The sequence below is a fragment of the Channa argus genome, chromosome 13 (assembly GCF_033026475.1).
Source record: "Channa argus isolate prfri chromosome 13, Channa argus male v1.0, whole genome shotgun sequence".
In the NCBI taxonomy this organism is placed as follows: Eukaryota; Metazoa; Chordata; class Actinopteri; order Anabantiformes; family Channidae; genus Channa; species Channa argus.
Window position 1 is genome coordinate 26,373,761 of NC_090209.1, and position 18,665 is coordinate 26,392,425.

General features: G+C 41.1%; 1 protein-coding gene across 2 annotated transcripts; it reads right to left on the reverse strand.

Annotated features, from left to right (window-relative positions):
- Positions 1–456: 456 nt before the first annotated feature.
- Positions 457–16,896, reverse strand: hm13 (histocompatibility (minor) 13). 2 transcript variants are annotated; one of them, XM_067528612.1, is made up of 13 exons: positions 16,771–16,896; positions 15,837–16,344; positions 13,023–13,058; positions 9,417–9,515; positions 9,231–9,313; positions 9,046–9,134; positions 8,489–8,574; positions 8,194–8,319; positions 7,827–7,884; positions 7,303–7,423; positions 6,868–6,970; positions 6,203–6,288; positions 457–3,674 (listed from the first exon to the last, which is right to left on the reverse strand). In XM_067528612.1, the coding sequence occupies exons 2-13, from the start codon at positions 16,062–16,064 to the stop codon at positions 3,602–3,604; spliced, it is 1,188 nt and encodes a 395-aa protein (XP_067384713.1). In that variant the 5' UTR covers positions 16,065–16,344; positions 16,771–16,896; the 3' UTR covers positions 457–3,601. The 2 variants fall into 2 exon arrangements, with proteins under 2 accessions (XP_067384713.1, XP_067384714.1); XM_067528613.1 differs by lacking the exon at positions 13,023–13,058 and having other exon boundaries at positions 16,771–16,893.
- Positions 16,897–18,665: the final 1,769 nt, after the last annotated feature.

Below are 18,665 nucleotides of genomic sequence, written 5' to 3' on the forward strand. Positions count from 1 at the left end.
TAGACCGTGTTCACGACACCAAATGTGCAAGATATTTTTAATTTAGACAGTTCATTGCCAAAACTACATTTTGTAATATAGATCACACTGATAAAATTAAATTTACCAATTGTCTTTTAAAAAGGTTTCTTAATATTCCAATGATTTATTAAAGTCTCCGAAGTCTGGACATTTGTATATCAGCTAAATAAGAGTGATTTAGTTGTTTTTTTTTGCTCCCCAGAATGAAATGTTTCAACATGGCAGCAGCACTGAAACAATACACTGTCTGTGCTGTAATGTTTGGATTATGTTTGCATCTTTAACTGCGGGCAGCAAAATTGTGTGAATGACTCCACCTCTTATAACCTAGAAATTCTTGGCTGCGTGATGCCGCCGTGTATCATTTCAAAAACTAATAAGAATTATCCCCCAGGTGTTATGGCTTAAAACACAAATAAGCAGACTGACTCAGAGTTACGCCTCTCGAGCTGGTGATCAATACACCAAAACGTTTATTGCAAATAAAATAGTTTGGGCCGTAAAACGACCTCCTGCACAATTACAACGAGAAAGTAAGAGAAAGAAAAAACATTTCAGGTACCTAATATTTAAAATGAGGGTCTACTGAATGTTGCTGAGCTGAATATGAGGATGATATTTTACATCAATATACAAAACTGTGCATCACTTAAAGCTTCAACATCAATGACATGAATATGAATTTGAGGCTCAACAAAACCAGATAGGCATCCAATAGAGAAAGTATCTTCCCACTTAATAAAGAGCAGTAAACATACTGAGATTCATTCTTGAGAGTGGTGTGAACCTTCTCTATATAGTTTGAACAAATTAGGCCGTTTTCCATCCAAATTTCTGCTTTTACTTTAAAATCCAAAGTTTTATATAAAATTATCACCACTCAACCTCCTCCAAAGGAAAAAAAAAAGAAAAAAGAAAAAAAAAAGCCATAGAAAGGCATTCTAGCAAATTTAAGTTGAAGCACTTTATGCAACTTAACCTGAACGTGGGACTGAAGAACCAGCATTTCTTAGCTTCTTAGAAAGACCTGTGCGTCTCGAGTTACTCAACTTTACAAAGACAACACTTAATTGCTAAAGTTCCCCTTTTAATATCTCATTTGAAACTTGTTAGCTATTCTTCTGACATTTTTGTAGTCAATTCCAACTTTAGCAAACTGTTGTACATTGTAGAAGTAAAATATCTACAAGTGAATGGAATCACTGCACTATGGTGACGTACAGTAAATTCACTGAGTAGCTCCAGTGTTGTTCAGTAAAGGTTTTGCCGTTCTGATACATTTACAGTAAGTTGACAGGAAGCAACAGCTGCTCACAACATTAAACTCTCATGGACGAGTGATTTTTACTCTATTTTGCTGGGGTGAAGTCCTTGTAAGTTATGTAGAGACTTTTTAAAACCTAAAAAGTTCTAATAGATAATGTCTTGTTTTGACAAACACTCCATTAAAGAAAAAAAAAGGAGAATAAAAATAGCTGGAAATCTCAGACACTAAAACCATGTGTTTTTTTGTGCTTGAAAGAGCTCAGTGAGAAGAAGTGTTGTCAGATCTTTGTTATTTACCAAAGTTGATCATGAAAACATCAGAGCAGAACTGAGAGCCTGAGGATGCTTTTGAGAGAATCCCCTCACCTCCCGTCTCCTCGGCTCATTCTAACAGATTACTGGAAAAGGACCATTATGGTCTGAGAATTAGGACTAGGAGAACTAGTCTTTGCTTCCTCTTCCCTTTAATCCTCTCACAGACCAGAACCTTAAGACTAAAATCCCACAATACACAGTTTTTAATCAAACCTTTATTAAACCAAGCAGGTGAACATTCACTTGCTCGGTCTGGTTTAATGTTTCTCACTCTGAAGAACTAGAACCAAACACGAGAGCTGAGCTCGGGCAAATCTTTTGGTCCCTTTGGTTTTTAACCGTATTTGTTATCATGTTAACTTGCATGTAACCATGATGAGAGCAAACTGCAACACTCCCACCTGTACAGCACTTCAGGTGTGACAGAACCCAACATATGAGCTGAACAAATCAGCCACTGTTTCTTTTAATATGTTTCAGCTGAAGTTTACAAATTTGTTTTCAATGAGTCACGTAGTTTGACTTGAAAAAAATGACGAGCAACCTGTGGCTACAAGAGCAGCATTAACAATAACCTGTGAAACAGCCAAACACAACATTGGTGTGTTTATCATTTATGTCAAATGGGCTGAAACACACTAAACCATTTCAATCTTTAAAGAAAAAAAGATGCCTCCCCAGCCAGCGTGCTCAATGTGGCAGTTCAAATAAATGTGCTTATGTTTGATCAAATCTACAGTGAGCAACTGGCTTTTTAAAACCTGTATAATCAAGATGTTTTTAAAGACGACCTTTTTCAGAAAGAGCCACGGCCACAATACCAAAATCAGAAAGTGCTGAGAGAAACTAGTTCAGTGTTGAAGTTTGCACATGAGGTTTGTTAACGGGAAGAGAAGCAGTACTTACTTGGCTACAGGGGCAGTAATGACCTGCTCTACTCAGTCCTTTCCTGTCAGTCTCCACAGAGGACAACACTGACACACAGCTGCAGCACCAGCCATTTGCAGGATTTAGTTTTGAGCCACATTAGCACCACAGGCCTGATCATATGTGAGATTTATTTCTTGTTAAGGACCTGGATACTGCACAGGCTTCACAAATTAACTAGATTTTTTTCATCTTAAAATTCTGACCTTTAACACAAACACATAAAAATAAAACCACGTAAAACAAAACTGAATCAAAATAAAATGCTGATTCAATAGAGCAGAAGGCAGAGTAAGCAGCTGCAAATACACCAGGAAAAAAAAAAAGAAAGACCCAGAGACAAAAGACCACACACTTTCCCAGTAAGTCAGTAAGAGTGGTGAATCAGTTTGAGAAGTTTTGAGACTTGTTGTCCTTTGTTTCAGGGCTTTAGAGACAAAGGAAGTTAAGAGAAAATGACAGGTGAACTTATTTTAGCAAGAATTCTGTTTCAAATTTGATGCGGTTTTCAGACTAAAACAAACGTTCCATCAAAAGTAACAGTTTCCTGGTTTATCTGAGCCGATGAGCTGCAAACACACAAGAGGATCAGATCCTATGATGCCGGCTGCGGCTGCTTCTACACGTATATTGCTAGACAAGTTTAAATCCATGTACTTACAATAAAACCATTGTGTTGGTCAATTTACAGAATAATTTTTATAGAAATCCTGTAAAAAGTGGATCAGCAGAGATTCTGTGTTCCTGTGTGTGAGAGCAGCTGAGAACAGACAGAGGAATCGTGTTGAGCACCGAGTCTTAACTGGTGTAACCAAACCTTTAACTACAAAAACCACCATTGGTAGCGCGACAGCAGTCATCACCACGGAGACCAGGAGTTGTTTCCATGGTTTTCAAAGACAAACACGTTGGCAACATGAGCCCCTTTACCCCCCTTCCAGTGACTAGCAGGAAGCTGGAGATGCAGGAGCGGCGGGGGAGGAGGGGGGTGGCGTCAGTGAAATGTGGTGGCAGCAGGCTGGGTGAAAAGCATTTAAGGGGCGGTGGGAGCAGGGAGGCGCAGACATGGCTGCTATTGGTCCTTCTTCTCGGACTCTGATGAATCGTCTTTAGCCCCCGCCTCCTCAGGTGAAGCCTCCTCGTACCTGGAAACAGAAAGGAGGAGCGTCTAGTGTGATCGACCTCACTGATCAGTAAAAGTGCAAAAGTGAGCCACATGTGAAGCAGCTGTAGCTGCCACACAGGCTGTTAAATTAAACCGTCACAAGCTAAAGAAGCGTTCAGTCATGACGGTGTTTCCATTTGCACTCACATTCTCCAACGAAACACAAGCAGACATCACCTCCACGTATTTACTGCTGAACATAATTGGAATTGTGAGTCTTGTGCTCTGGATTTGTTTCCACTGTCCTCCACCTGCTTTGAGCTGCAGCTCCCTTCAGGACGGGTTACAAAATCAAGTTCCAGGTATTTGGAGGATCAGGGTGATCACTTAATTAAAAGTATCATCTCATCTCATGTACTGTCATAACCAACAAGTTCTCACTTATGAGGACTGCAACAAGTGAATCTCTTTTTTTCTTCATTTCTGGTTTGGTTTCTGGTTCTGGTCTGATTGAGCAGGTGTTTGCTAAATTGCACCTAAAATCTCCATTAGTGGCAGATTTTGATTGTGGATTCAGTGCTGCACTGCCCTCACGTCATCTGTGTGCAAAGTAAAGCACAACTGAGCACCTTTTAGTTTAAAGATCAACTTTGCCAATTTTCTGGTGGGTCCAGTTGGGCTGGTACATCCACACACCAAGTAAAATATTTGAGAAGTTCACTACAATGTACACTGTTCGACTGGCACATAAACCTCAAACTAATCCAGGGCTTCTGCAGTGACTCCTCCTCCATGAAGGTGATAATGTGATCATTTTTTTCCAAACTGTTTAGGAGAGAAGTTAATTCAGCTTTATGATCATTCGTGAAGCTGCTGTTGATCTTCACAGCATTGAAATCACATTTGTATCAATGAGGCTAAAGTAAATAACACCTCTTTGAATAGTGCACTACAGCTCAAAAAAAAAGAGCTCAACCTGATGGAGTGAAGGTTGTAGTTATTATCTGGCGATTTACATAGCGACAGATGAACGGACACAGGGATGGATGGATGAGGATACTAGTTTAGTCAAGGGGCTGTTTACCTGCCCAGGTGAGACAGGAAGGGGGAATAAAAAGAGGGGTCAGGGCCTCTACATGGAAGTGGGCTGTAACCTTCGGTGGCGGGGAGAGGAGCCTGTCACCATAGAGACAGCATCCATGGAGCTAGCCAGGCTGGCAGGAGAACCGCTGATGGTTGGGAAGGAAGTGAGCCTGGGGGAGCCAGGGAGAACTTCCTCTGATGACTCATAGCTAACCACGGGGGAGGGGGGGGAGGGAGGGGGGAAATAGATTGGTCAAAGAGGGAAAGAAATAGACAGGATGGGTGGGGAAAAGTGATTTTAAGAACACAGGGAGGAGTGAAAGAGAAGAAGGAAAGCAGGGAAAGAGAACGTTAAACTCTAAAGTTAAACGTTTTTACAGAACTCTACTGCTAAAACACTTTAGAAATGAGCGGGATGGAGGATGAAGGGGAGTCGGAGATGAGTCAGCGGATGAGGAAAAAAGATCAGAGGAAGCAGAACAGAGGGAGGTCAGATGGATGAGTGGTGAAGGATGACGAGAGCCGGAGGAGGTAATGACTAGCTGTCAATCAGCTGTTGGAGTGATGGAGGATGAAGAGAGAAGATACTAAGCCGTTTGTGGTCGGTGGACATTTATCTCATTTTGACCATTTCCATTCAATCTCCTTTCCCTCTCTGCTTGGGAGGCAGAGCCAGCTCCACAACCTTAGTCCCAAAATCTTGTGTATTTATAACACAGATACAGGATGTGCAGTGAAATGTAGACGTTTCAGGAAACGGAAGTAATGATGTACTTTAAATGTCAATCTGTGTTTTCGTGCATTGTGTCTAAAGTTTGACTTGTTAAAAGATAAACTTTTAGCCGGTTTTTGTACTTTATAAAACTAATATTTCAAAAGGTTTTTCTTGTCTTTCGGTTGCACTATATCTGTCTACAGACTCATTTAGGACACACTCATGTGACCAAGAAGATTCCAGTTTCAAACCACCAATGAAACCAAACCAACAAGCTTTAGGAGTTCAAACAGTCATATGAACCTACACTAATAATTACTATTACATAATATTTGCATTTAGACATTAGTTCTGCTTTTAGTGCTAAAACCCAAGAACAATGAATGTTTCCATTTTCACCCAACTTCTATGACGAGCAGTAGTAGCAATTATTGTCAGTCGTGTCGAGTCCAGTTTTCACATGAGCAAAGAGCAGATACGTGGCAGCAGTGCTGCTCAGGCCACAGTAGCACCTGTAGAGCATGAGGCCTCCTCAGTCCAGAGGGGAGGACTGAGATCATCACACTCAGTTTATCATTTCACTACAACACTTTAGTCTCAATTTCTCTTTAGTTAAAAGAAAAAAACTGATGCTATGAAGATGCTACTTTTGTCCCCCCCAAAAAACAAAAACAAATTAAGGGATGATTTAAGACACATCTTAAAGTTTGAAGTCTTAACTCTAAATTATCACTTGACCACAAAGATGTGTTGTAACCATGGTTACTCACCTGAACATCTCTGTGAGCTCTCCTTTGAACAGTGCTACGATAACGGGGAAGCCGACGCAGGCAGGGACCAGGTACAGGAGAGCAGGCTGCAGACAGAGACAGACAGTTATCCTCTTCTGAGGTCATTACATTTTATTAATATGTTATTGTGACCTTTCATATTCCTGAACTACTCTCCTTCAGACATCAGTATGATAATTATTCCACTTGCAAGCTTGAGATTCCCCCTCATGTTGAAAATCGCAACTGCAGTTTGGATTAATGTACAGAGGTTTGATCAAATGGAATCCACTGCTCTCTCGTATTTTGCAGTTACCACCTGCACAGTTTAAGAAAGCTTTAAACGGCTTGTTTCTGTCTCCACACTCCTGTGAACGGGACTTTGAATTGGAAGACCACAAGGATAAAGACAAGCTTGACTGATTTTGAATATTTTAAAATGTATGTGATTTGTGATTTCATTCCTTTTCTCACACCGTGTTTTGTTTTAGCTGAGACTCTTCAAGTTAATTTAAGCAATGAAAAGCAACTTCAACTAAATTTGATCAAGCCGCGGTTGTGAGGGGGGGGTCTGCTCTGTCACTCACTCAACCTACAAATGCAACAGTGTAAACAGCCATTATTGTGTCAAAAGAAATGTAAAAGATCTGCACTGATGACCCTACCTGTGCATGCTTGAAGGTGTGCATGACAAAGATGGTGAGGCCCAGCCCAAAGATGTAGGCCAGGAAACTGGAGTAGAAATATGTCCTGCTGTTCTTGTTTAGGCTGCAGACAGAAAGACGGTTTTATCAAATCGGTTTTATCCCGACAAAGTGAAAAGTCAATCTCATCAAGAGCCAAAGTGAAATCTGAATCACATGAAGACCAATTTTAAAAAAAGTGGGGATGTTACAATCACACACACTTCGTTGATACCAAAAGTGGCAACAAGTGCAGTGGAATCAACAAGAAAGACGCTGCATGTTAGCAGGAGCAGCAACAGGTTCCCTGCAATTCTTGGAAACACTAAATGAAACACTGGTGTCTGTAGCCAGAGATGGTCCCTGTGAGGTATCACTCTCCAGCACCAGCCACAGAGCTAAAGGACACGGTTTTACCTGACATCGAAGCGTAGCAGCAGGGCGATGAAGATACCTGGGATGACTATGTCACCCAGCCCCAGCATGGCAAAGTTACTGGCTTCAAGACCCTTTTCCAATAAGTCTTGGGGGAAGACCACTGCAGGAGAGAGGAAAAAAAGTTATACCATCATCAGCTGATATATCAGATATGCACCTGTCAGCCACAACATTAATACCCACTGTTGGATGTAACATAAAAAAGATAAAATAATAGATGCTGATTTGTCATTATGGGTTAACCACCCATATAAAGTGGATACATTAAATGCAATTTTGCTGTTTATGGGGCCACAGACTGGGGCCAGCCCTCCTCCTTCTCCTCCATGACATTATTAAGACCACAGGTGCAAATCTTGGGGCTGATCTGTTGTACATGTACAGCTTGTCTGAGCTGATCAACACAGGAGTCTAAAAATGACTACATTTCTGTAAAATGTGACTCGTGCTGATGTTCCGTACCTAGAATGCAGAAACATTACAGGATAGGATTATAATCTTACGTTTGATCGGTGCTTCAAAGGACTTGGCAACTGTTACCATCACGTTGGTACCAAACACCTGGAAAGAGAGAATGAGAATATGGTAAATCCTTTAAGACCTGGTTTAAAACATCTAGTCCTGTCCGACTCCTGTGAATCTGGCCTCTGTGGCTGGCTGAATGGAGGAGATTACTATATGTATGTTTACGTCTTACAACAGTCTGATCATAAATTAGTTTTATCTGAGAGCCCCACATTTGTTATTTTTGATGACTCCTGTGTGACTAATCAGTAGAATGTTGGCTCTTAGTCATTTTCTCATTTAGAGTTTAGCTTAACACCACTTGTCTGCAGATGCTACATTAGAGTGTGTGCTGTGTGAACCTACCCAGAAGACGTCATAGACAAAGAGCCCCCCCAGCAGGATGCAGCCAGTACTGACGTTGTTCAGGTGGAGCAGCTCCACACCGTTGAGTGCAAAGGCCAGGCCAAACAGGTTATTGGCTATCCAGTGCTGTGATGTCACAAAACACTGACAGGTTAGTGGCTGTGAAGGCTTCTTTTTTTGAAGATGCCTAATTTTGGCACAGTCTTTGACTTTGTGTATGGTCATACAAAGACAACTCTCTGATTTCACACTCATTATGTTTGAAATACAGAAAACTACGGCATTGATTCCTCACCTTTTTGAGCAGATACCACACTCCCACTATGCTGCTGATGAACAGACACACCAGGTTCTTGGTGTCAAACTCATAGTTGACTATATCTGCAAAAAGACAGATGTGCATCTGTAATTTCTAGTTCAGATGTAAATCTAAACAAATAAATTAAATACTGTTCAACCATGTGTTTTTGTCTCAGAGATATGTCTCCACTTTGATTCAACAGATATTAATGAAATTTAGGTTGTTTTCAAAGCCATAATAGTTTTGTTCTAATTCAAATCAGTAGAACAGTTGGGTCTGTTTCCTTTCATGAAGCAAAGCAAAATGTGTCACAAGTCACACAAGCTAAATGGTTAAAAGGATCTTGATCAGAGAAGGATGTAAACAGGATATAGGTCATGTTCTGTACTGGTGAAAAATGTTACAACTACACAACTAGCATTTCTTCACAACGTATTGATATTCCAACACTCTGCAGCAGTTTTGAAAATACAAAAGCAGTTCACACTTTTGCAATGAAACCTTTAACACCTCGTAGTGTCTTTAGCAGCATGCTGTGCAGCCGGACTCACCTTCTTTGGACTCTCCAGAGCCCTGAGTGAAGAGCAGCTGGTACTGTTTGTTTGGGAAAGAAGCTGGAAAGACTCTTGACATCAGAGGACTGAGAAACAAAAACCATGAAGAAAGTAAGAACCAGATTGATTGACTGACTGTATTTGAATCATATTTCACAACACATGCACCTGTGTCCCTTTACCTCATGGTGTGTGACAGAGCCAGGACACCCAGCGCAAAGAAGTAGACTGACAGCAGCAGATTGATGTACTCTTGAGAAAACACCTGCATCAAAAAAGGTGAAAGTGAGTGTTCGCCAACAGTGGATGCACTGGTCCAAAGGCTGTGCCTGTGAAATGAGGTCAGTGCAGAAGAGCTGAGACATTACCTTGAAGAACAGGTAGAGGCCAAACAGAGTACAGCTGGCGATGATGGGAAACCTCGCTGCATCTCGACTGGTGATTGTTTCTGGCATGTCTGCTGCATTCTGGGAGCAGACACAGAGGGATGAAGGCAAAGAGGATGAATAGGTAAGACGTCCCGTAGTAGAGCTGTTCAGTGATGACTTAAAAACACAATAACACGATATTAACTATACTCGGGCTTGTTTAACTAACAGCACACAGTCAAAAAAACTTTAATGTCGCTTTGATGGTTTGTTGACGTACTTAGCGACATTTGAGTTTATCACTTTTAACAGCAGTAATTACAGTGCATCCAGAAAGTTTTCACAGTATTAACCTTTTACACATTTTGTGAAGTTTGTTTTATTTAAAAATCCATCAAATTCATTATTTTTCTCATGATTCTACAAAAAATATCCCATAATGACAACGTGAAAGAAGTTTGTTTGAAATCTTTGCAAATGTATTAAAAACAAATGTAAATAAAATCACATGTATGACGTCCTTCCATCAATGTTTGTGTCAGTACTACGGAGAAATGGCTAAATTATATAAATGAGGCCCAACTAATTATTAACTAGTATTTTAAATCATTGTAACTCGTATTTAGGTTCAAAAAGCCTACTGCAAGAGCAACAGGCCTATTTAATCTTTTCTGCTAAATACAAAAGTGGTTGCACTTGTGAGGACATGCTCCTTCAGGAAGTGATGGGACAATTGATACCATTTAGAAAGTCCAGTCTGAATTATACATTCACCAGTGTGTGAACATCAGATTACACAGATCCCTGAGAGAGAAGCCTGAGACTCATCTCTAGCTATATTTTCCTTCATCTACTCCCTGGAGAGAGAAACTGGGACAGAGGAGAGAAGACAAAGTGGAGAAGGAGAGGACAAGGAAAGAGAAGGAATAATAGAAGGAGGAAAAAAGGAAGGAGGAGACGAGGACAATAGGATGAGAAAGACGACGAGCGTCCTTGTTGCACAGCTTTAAAAGAAAAGATGTGTTACATTTTTAAGACTGAATAACCTAAAACTAACCGTGCAGAACTTTTACTACAAACACCTCATGCAGAACCACTGTACATACAGGTAACAAGGGGGTCAGGTGGGGTCTGAGATCCCATCTGCAGACTTGGAAAACATTTAGAAAGGAGTCGATCAAATGGACTCAGAGGCTTGTTCCAGTAATTCCACGTGCAGCCATTGTTCACCTGTTAGAAAAGTGGCCGTGCCTCAAGATTCCAGCATAACACTGACATAACGGGAAACGTGGCATCAGAACAAAGCCAAGTTACCAGACGTCTAAGTCGTCCTCACACTACATGAGAACAGAGGATGTGTTGACTGATCACGGTGGGAAAAGCTCAGCAGGAAGGAAATGTATAGGCCATGGCTTCGTTAGTGATAGTTAACGTTATCAGAGACACACACAGGTCAGAAAGACGTGTTACAGGCAGAGAAGGAGCCTCACACAGCAGACACACACTCTGCTGGAGTCAGACATGTTCAGACAGCACAGATCTCAGAGTGTTTATGTACATGTTCTGTAGAAGCCTGGTTAGTGTGAATCCACATACACATGCAGCAGGTCACTGATCCGACTTCTACTCCACTACAGGTGTATTTGACAGCATGAAACAGGTTTTAATTACTTAGTTTAAAAAAAGAAAAGAAAAAGAAAAAAGAATGAAGTCAGCAAACACCATTTATCGTCACTGTGTCTGTGTTGGAGCAGAATGACATGGTGGAAACTGACTTATCAGATCTCTACAAGCCACTTTGTGTTAGTTTTAGTCTGGTTTTCCTTTCATCCAGTCGCTCTACTTGTTCCTTGTCTGCACACTTCTGTCCTGCACATGTGCACTTTTGCCCATTAGGAACCTGTTGCATGTATACGTCAGCGTTTACTCTGGTTACTCAAGTGCACGTTAACACTTAGTTTCTTAATACACCATCACCAAAAACAGTGCAAATCAGTAAAACTAATTATGTTGTTAGTATAAAACCCACCCAGCACAGAAAAACTCAAGTGTATATTATTAGCTTGCACCACCAAACTCCACCACTAAGTGAAGAAGAGATCAGCAAAGATGCAAAACGATAACTTTGATCTCTTTCATTTCACAAAGTCCAGAAACAGTTCAATTAGATTCAATTCATGTTGAACTATTTACACATGATAAACGCCAATGTGCACAAAGTGCCCCACAGTGCCCCCCTCCCCCACCCCCACCCCGTTCAACACCTAACAACTGTTGGTTTCTGGAGCATAAAGCTTTGTTCACATAATAGAAATTTCATGGATATTAAAAAAAAAATGGATTTAATGCAAAGGCTAAATAACAAAAACATGGGCAAAACAGTAAAAATAATTTTTAAAAAATGCTGTCAGCAGCAAACATCCACTTTAATAAATAGTCAGTTTAAGCTCAGACAGAAACTGAAGGTCAGTCACTAATTTATCTGTGTTGACATCAGTAATATTCTACTACTTTCATTTTTCTTTTTTAAACTGATTGTGTAATTTGTCATACGTAAAGACCACGAGGAGGCCTGCTGGCTTGATGAAGATGTCTCCCATCTGAAATCCCAGCCCATGCTTCAGGTGTGTCCTTGAGCGAGACACTAACTAGCAGCTGCTCCCTTGGCACTGTTCCACTTTTACCTTTGATGTGATTCAATAAGCCTGATCTGTAGACAACTGCTGAGCAGTTTCTGCTGCCTGGAATGGAAACATCTCACAGCCGGACAGGAGCTTTCCTCAATCCCCAACTGAGCTCAGACCAGTGAGCATGTTTTCTCAGCCGGGGTCTTTATTCTGCTGATGCAGCAGCTTTCGCCTACTTTAGTTTTTAACTCAAACCATCTTTTTGTGTACAGATGTTTTTAGAACCAGTTGTGCTAAGTCTTCAACCCCCAAAGAAACACTAGCAAACAGCAATTGAAGCAGGTTGAGTTGTTACTCTTAACAACCCAACCTGCCACTTTTGCAGGTTGTGGAAAACTCTCAGACGAGAGCTGGTGTTACACAGCTTCATCACTAACACGGATGGTTCTTCCTTTCGTTTATAGGGTTCAAGTGGAACAAGTTATTATTGCACATCAGAAATAGTGATCAGCACTGTTTGGAACTGTTTGATTTATATTTGGATGTGTGTTTTACCAAATCTTTGTTGTGTTGTCCTTGACACCTTGCAGACATGTGGGACATTGCCATCTTTTTTTATTAGGTCCAACTCTAAGCCGACAGCCGAGTGCAGAGGTCAGTCATATGAAACGAGCAGACTTTTGGGTTCGGTTCTGCCTGAGCTCAAACACTAACATTTAAGTGGGTGTTCTGTTCACACTGTACTGTGTGGTATCACATTCATCCTTCAAAATATTTTTTCAATATTCATGCGCAACTGTTACGCACATGTAGGCCTAAAAACATTCTGCCTTGTCCTTACTATAAATTACGCTGGACGTTATGAATCATGGACTCCGATACCTGACACCAGCCCCAAGTCCCAGTGTTAATGCTGAAAAGCAACAGTATACAGAACTGTATGTGTGTATTCGGTGCTCTCAGCGGATCTCATACTCACTCTGAACCCAGAATCGTAATCATTTTCACCGAGCTCCTACAGACAGACAGACGGACAGAATGGGTGGACAGACAGATGTGCACAGACAGACAGGGAGAGAGAAGGATCAGATCGGCAACAAAGAGGACGACTGGAAGCAGGGCCCATAAATCAATCAACCCAAGAAACAAAATCATTCAGGCTAAAGACTTGGATTTTTTTGGTATTTTATATAATTCTAAGATGACTGATGGAGGAGAGAGGCAGGAAAAATGGAGGAGAAAAACAAAAAACGCGCAACGAAGGTCAGGAGTGGGATTCAAATCAAGCACGTCACAGCTCAGCAACACCTGAGACCTGACACCTGTGTTGGTGGGTGTCTGTTCCATTTATTTCTGAATGTCATGTTTACACAAACCAGCTCGTCAAGAAACCTGATAAGCCCAGGTAGATTTCTCTGCTGTGTTTTTTAACCAGTTTATTCCAAATGTTCACGTGCAGGACAAAATGCTGCCAACAGCAAGTAGTGGATTGGAAAACAGACTGGACTCTGCATTTTGTTTTTTTAAATTAAAACCAAAAAAATAAAAATAACAGGGAGGAAGAAAATAACCTATACAAAGAACAAGCGTAAAACAGGGCATAAATTCGGTGCAATGGTTGGTGATTTGGATTCGAATCTGTAGGTCTGCGAGGTGTAAGGTAGAGATGGAAAGGTGTGGGGAGTGGAGAAGAAAAGAGGTGAAAAGAAGTGAGGGGGGGGTCAGCAAAGTATAAATAGAATGGGATGAGGCGAAGAATTGTTTTAGAATATAAATTTAAATATAGTTCAAGTTCATTAATTATCAATAGTATCATTACTGTCATTGTTATCATTATTATAACTGCTGCCATTAATGACAATAAATATTACTGAGAAACAGTAAACACAACAATGATAATAACAGTGACAGTTGCTGGATTGTAACATGCTTGTTCTGATTTCTGCTGCAGCCCTACATCTAATTCAGGTCCCTCCACCTTAAATGTGTTTGGCTTTGCGGTTTCCTTCACCGTGTCGTTGTCTGTTTCACAAACATTGTGGGCAGACTTTCACTCTCTACACAAGGTTCTTTTGAACCCACCTTAAAAACACCAAGACTTGCTGGTCTCCATCTGATAAGCAGCTTGACGACGTGCAAAATGGAGGATTATAACTTCAAACCCACAGATGTTGGGACAGGCATTAATGGTGCAGCAGGAGTCATCGGTAAATCTCAACTTAGAAACAATGTTTAAGTTTTCAAAGAGCCTGAATTTTTCAGTGAGAAAAGTTTGTCTTTATTCTGATTTGACTTTGGGGGGAGAATAGTCATAAGACATGCAGTTTATTACCATGTGAGTGAAAAATAGAGGTGGGCTTTTAAACTGAATTATAGATTTGATCCTTGTGCTTGTTGTGGAGTTTAGTATGTTAAGGTCAAATCAATTTGACCTCATTTTTTCCTCTTCTATTATTTAGCCTTTTTTTCCATCGCGGCACTGAGTTGCTTTTATTCACAAACCATCGTCACCTGAGACGCTGCAGCAGAGAGGATGGGGACTTTTTTTTAACTGTTACCTAAAAGCTTACAAAGCAAAATTGCACATGTCTGCAAAAACCCACAAAGAGGATGCAAATAAAGTCCTGTATACGTCTCCCTATCACCCAGACCTGCAAAGACCCACACACCTGATGGTGTTGAGCTACAACTTCCACTGTGAAACTAACTTGCTTGCTGGCAGATTTTCTTTATCAAACCCAGCGTCCGTCTCCGTCTCCTCCCTCCTGTGGGGTCTGAAGTCACGTTTCATTTCCTCACTGATACAGTTCATATCGAAGTGGAGATCTGAGTGCATTCATTTCCAGATGTTTATATCGGGGGCACTACCTTTTCAGTTTGTCAACCAAGAACGGATTTTACTGTTGCTGCTTTTACAATCAATCAGCATGTATAATATGTCATATTGGAGATTATTATAGAAAATTATAAGAAGCAGGTGCAAATACATGGGGATTTTAAAGAACTGGACTAAATGTATTTTGAAAAAATGTATGTTGCACATCATCTGAACTAACTTTACTGGGCCTACACACTGAAAAATACATTTCCAAATATTCTGTATAAAATGTTAAACACACCTTTATCTTTGGTACATTTACAGCTGAACCATCACCTTTAGGTTTTCACAGGTCTGTATATGAATGATTATGTTGTTATTTTGTCCCCCTCGGATTAAAGTTAATTAGTTATTAATACTTTTCAGCTGCTGAATTAAAATGGCGGCTTTATCCTCCTCGCCGTTACCACGGTGAACTGATGGATGAGAGTTTAGCAAACCAGAGTTCAGGCTCCGGGGAAAAAGTTTGACAGGTGCTTAACACTTTGCCTTACACTTAACTTACACTTTGCCTCCCAGTAAAAGTGACCATCACCGGACAAACCACCAAAAAGTACTGAAAGAAGAAATGTGTCCGTTTGAGTTTTTTTTTTTTTAAAAGCTCCCACTCTCACAAACAGCAGAGACTCAGAATAACGAGCTGAAAGAGCCGAAAATAACCGGGGACCTGCGGACAGCTGGGACGTCGCGTCCGCCTTCGTTCTTAACGGAAAACCTCCATTTTGACTAAATATTTTAACGCTAAATTGTGGTTCGATTAGTTTCGCTTATTTTAAGCGTTTCGCGTTAGAGCTATTATTTTACGGTCGTTTAACCCAGTTCAAAAGCAACGTGCAGCTAAGCTAGCTGGCCGGTGGAGGCTAACAGCAGCCGGGCTGACGTGTCCGTTCAGAGGCATCAGCCGCTGGAAGTTACCTTCGATTTGGAGCAGCTGACGGACCGAATGGCGCCGAAGAAGATGGGCAGGAGCGCCATAAACACCAGGCTGCCGTATGCCAGCGCCGTGCCCTCCGGGGTGGCCACGAATTTAGCCGTAGCGTTGAGCGCCTCGGTCCCGTTGGAGTCCGTAGCATTCAGGGCGTCCAGAGCCGCGGCGACAGCGGCCTCCGGGGCCGAGGCCGGGACTTGTTCCGCCTCAGACATAGTTCTTCAAAGTGGGGCTTCAGGGGACCGCGGGCAGTGTTGGAGCTGTAGCGGAGGCTGACAATCGTACAGAAGCGGAGGCTGAAGGTGCGTGTTTCTCATTCATCTACAGCGGCGCAGCTGGAGTCTCAGTAAGGCCACGTTTCCTAAAGCACCGAACAGAGAGCAGGATGCGGCCAGGAGGTCCCACTCCGCCGTGCTTTCCGTCACTGCTAAGTGTAGGTGCTAGAAGTCCAGATTTGATCCACTTGTGCTTCGTCAACTAGGTTTCTGCAGAAATCTAAAATATTCAGATTCAATGAGAAAACCACTTCAAAATCTGATTTCTGACTAGTTTCTGCAAAACATTATTTATTCTATTCGTCAACTGACGCTTGACTCAGTAGCAATGAAAAGCGAAAGCTGAACAACCAAAACCAGCATTAATTAGTTCTTTAGATTTAGTTTGAACAACCGGCCTCTGCAAGGTAAAGCTGTCAGATAAATTCAGTCTAATAATTATATTTTGAGTTACTTTGCATGCCGCTCTGTGGTCTGTGAAATTCATAATTTCGAGAAGCCTGTAAAGGATTGTTTTTTTTATCATTTATAAAGGTATTTTTCTTAAAGCTGCTTTACCACAACGCCTAATCATTTATTATTCGTAGCCGAAGAAGTGAAATACAACAAAATTACCCCCCAGAAAGCGCCACAAAAGCATACTTACCGTAAAGTATTAGGGAAAATGGATCCGTCCCAATGCGGAACAAAAGCGCTGAAACAATGTGTTTATTTAGCTGAAGTGTGAGTCATCTTCATACAATACGCGATCTGTGCTATGAGGAGGCAGAGCTTCTTCTTTGTTGGTGGATCAACGTGTTGGGACACACTGAGCTGCAGCAGCACCTGCAGCCAGAAAACCGCAGCGAGCTGAGACAAACCCAGAGCTTTTGTGTTTTTCTAAAGAAACGCTGTAGTTATCACAGCTTCAAACATTTTGGGTCATTTTCTACACGTGCTCACCAGTGGCCTCCAGAGCCCATGATATCTCACCACAATAACACACATAGGACCAATACTTTTCAATCTGTATAGTCACCTTTAGGCAAAATTATTAGGAAACATTCCATAAACTTCCACTGCTATGCAGATGATACCCAGCTCTATTTATCTGTGAAACCAGAAGATACTAACCAATTAGTCAAACTTGCATGCCTAAAAGACATAAAGGCCTGGATGTCCTACTACTAAATCCAGACAAAACTGAAATCATTCTCTTTGGACCTAAAAAGATGGGAAATATGCTGTCTAACAAAATAGGTACTTTAGATGGTATAACTTTGGCCTGCAGTGCTGCAGTGAGGAACCTTGGAGTTATTTTTGATCAGGATTTGTCCTTTACCTCACATATAAGACAAATCTCTAGAACAGCCTTCTTCCACCTATGGGACATTGCTAAAATTTGAAGCATCCTGTCTCAAAGTGATGCCGAAAAACTAGTCCATGCATTTGTTACTTCTAGGTTGGACTAATGTAATTCCCTACCTTTGCGGTGTCCTAATAACTTCTTTAAAAAGCCTTCAGTTAATCCAAAATGCTGCAGCAAGAGTGCTGACTGGAACTAGCAAGAGAGATCATATTTCACCTTCACTAGCTTCTCTCCATTGGCTTCCCATTAAATCTAGAATAGAATTCAAAACCCTCCTCCTTACATACAAAGCTATGAACGGTCAGGCTCCATCATATTTAAAAGATCTTATAGTTCTGGATCACCCGATTAGATCATTTTGATTCCAGAATACTGGCCTACTTGTGGTTCCCAGAGTTTGCAAAAGTAGAATAGGACGCAGAGCCTTTAGCCGTCAAGCTCCTCTTCTTTGGAACCAGCTTCCAATCCAACTGATAAAGCTTATATTTAAAACTGCTCAGTCAACCTGAACTAGCTCCTACTTAAGATGCTATAGGGGACTCCCCCACATATTTAGAATATTTAGAACAAACCTATTTAGAATTTTGTGTCGTCTCTCTCCCGTAGTTGTGCTTCTCCCCCTCTGTCCCCCTCTCTGTCACTGCAGGTGTCCTTGGCTTTGGAGCTGTGTGTTTCCAGTGTGCAGCTACTCGTCCTAACAGCCTGTATAATGTTTTGTTGTTGCTCTGTTCTTTTCTCTCTCCACTTTCCACTCACCCAAACCAGTCAAGGCAGATGGTCGTCCACCCTGAGCCTGGTTCTGCTGGAGGTTTCTTCCGTAAAAGGGAGTTTTTCCCCCTCCACTGTTGCCTAGGGTTTGCTCAAGGGGGATTTGTTGGGTTTCCTCTACATACTTGTATAGTCTAGACTATATTCTGTAAAGTGCCTTGAGATGACTTTGTTGTGAATTGGTGCTATTTAAATAAAGTTGAAGTGAATTGATAAATATCACAATAAATCTCCATTAAAAATCTCTACAATGTTTGCAGAGAAAGGAAAAGGTGCATTTTCATTTAAACATTTCAAACTTTATTGTAGTATATAATGTTAAAAAGCACTAAAAACAAATAATGAAAAGTCTTAAACATGTTGAAATATGTACATCAGTTTGAACAGATTTTTTGAACAGAAAATTAACAGATTTTAAACCTAAA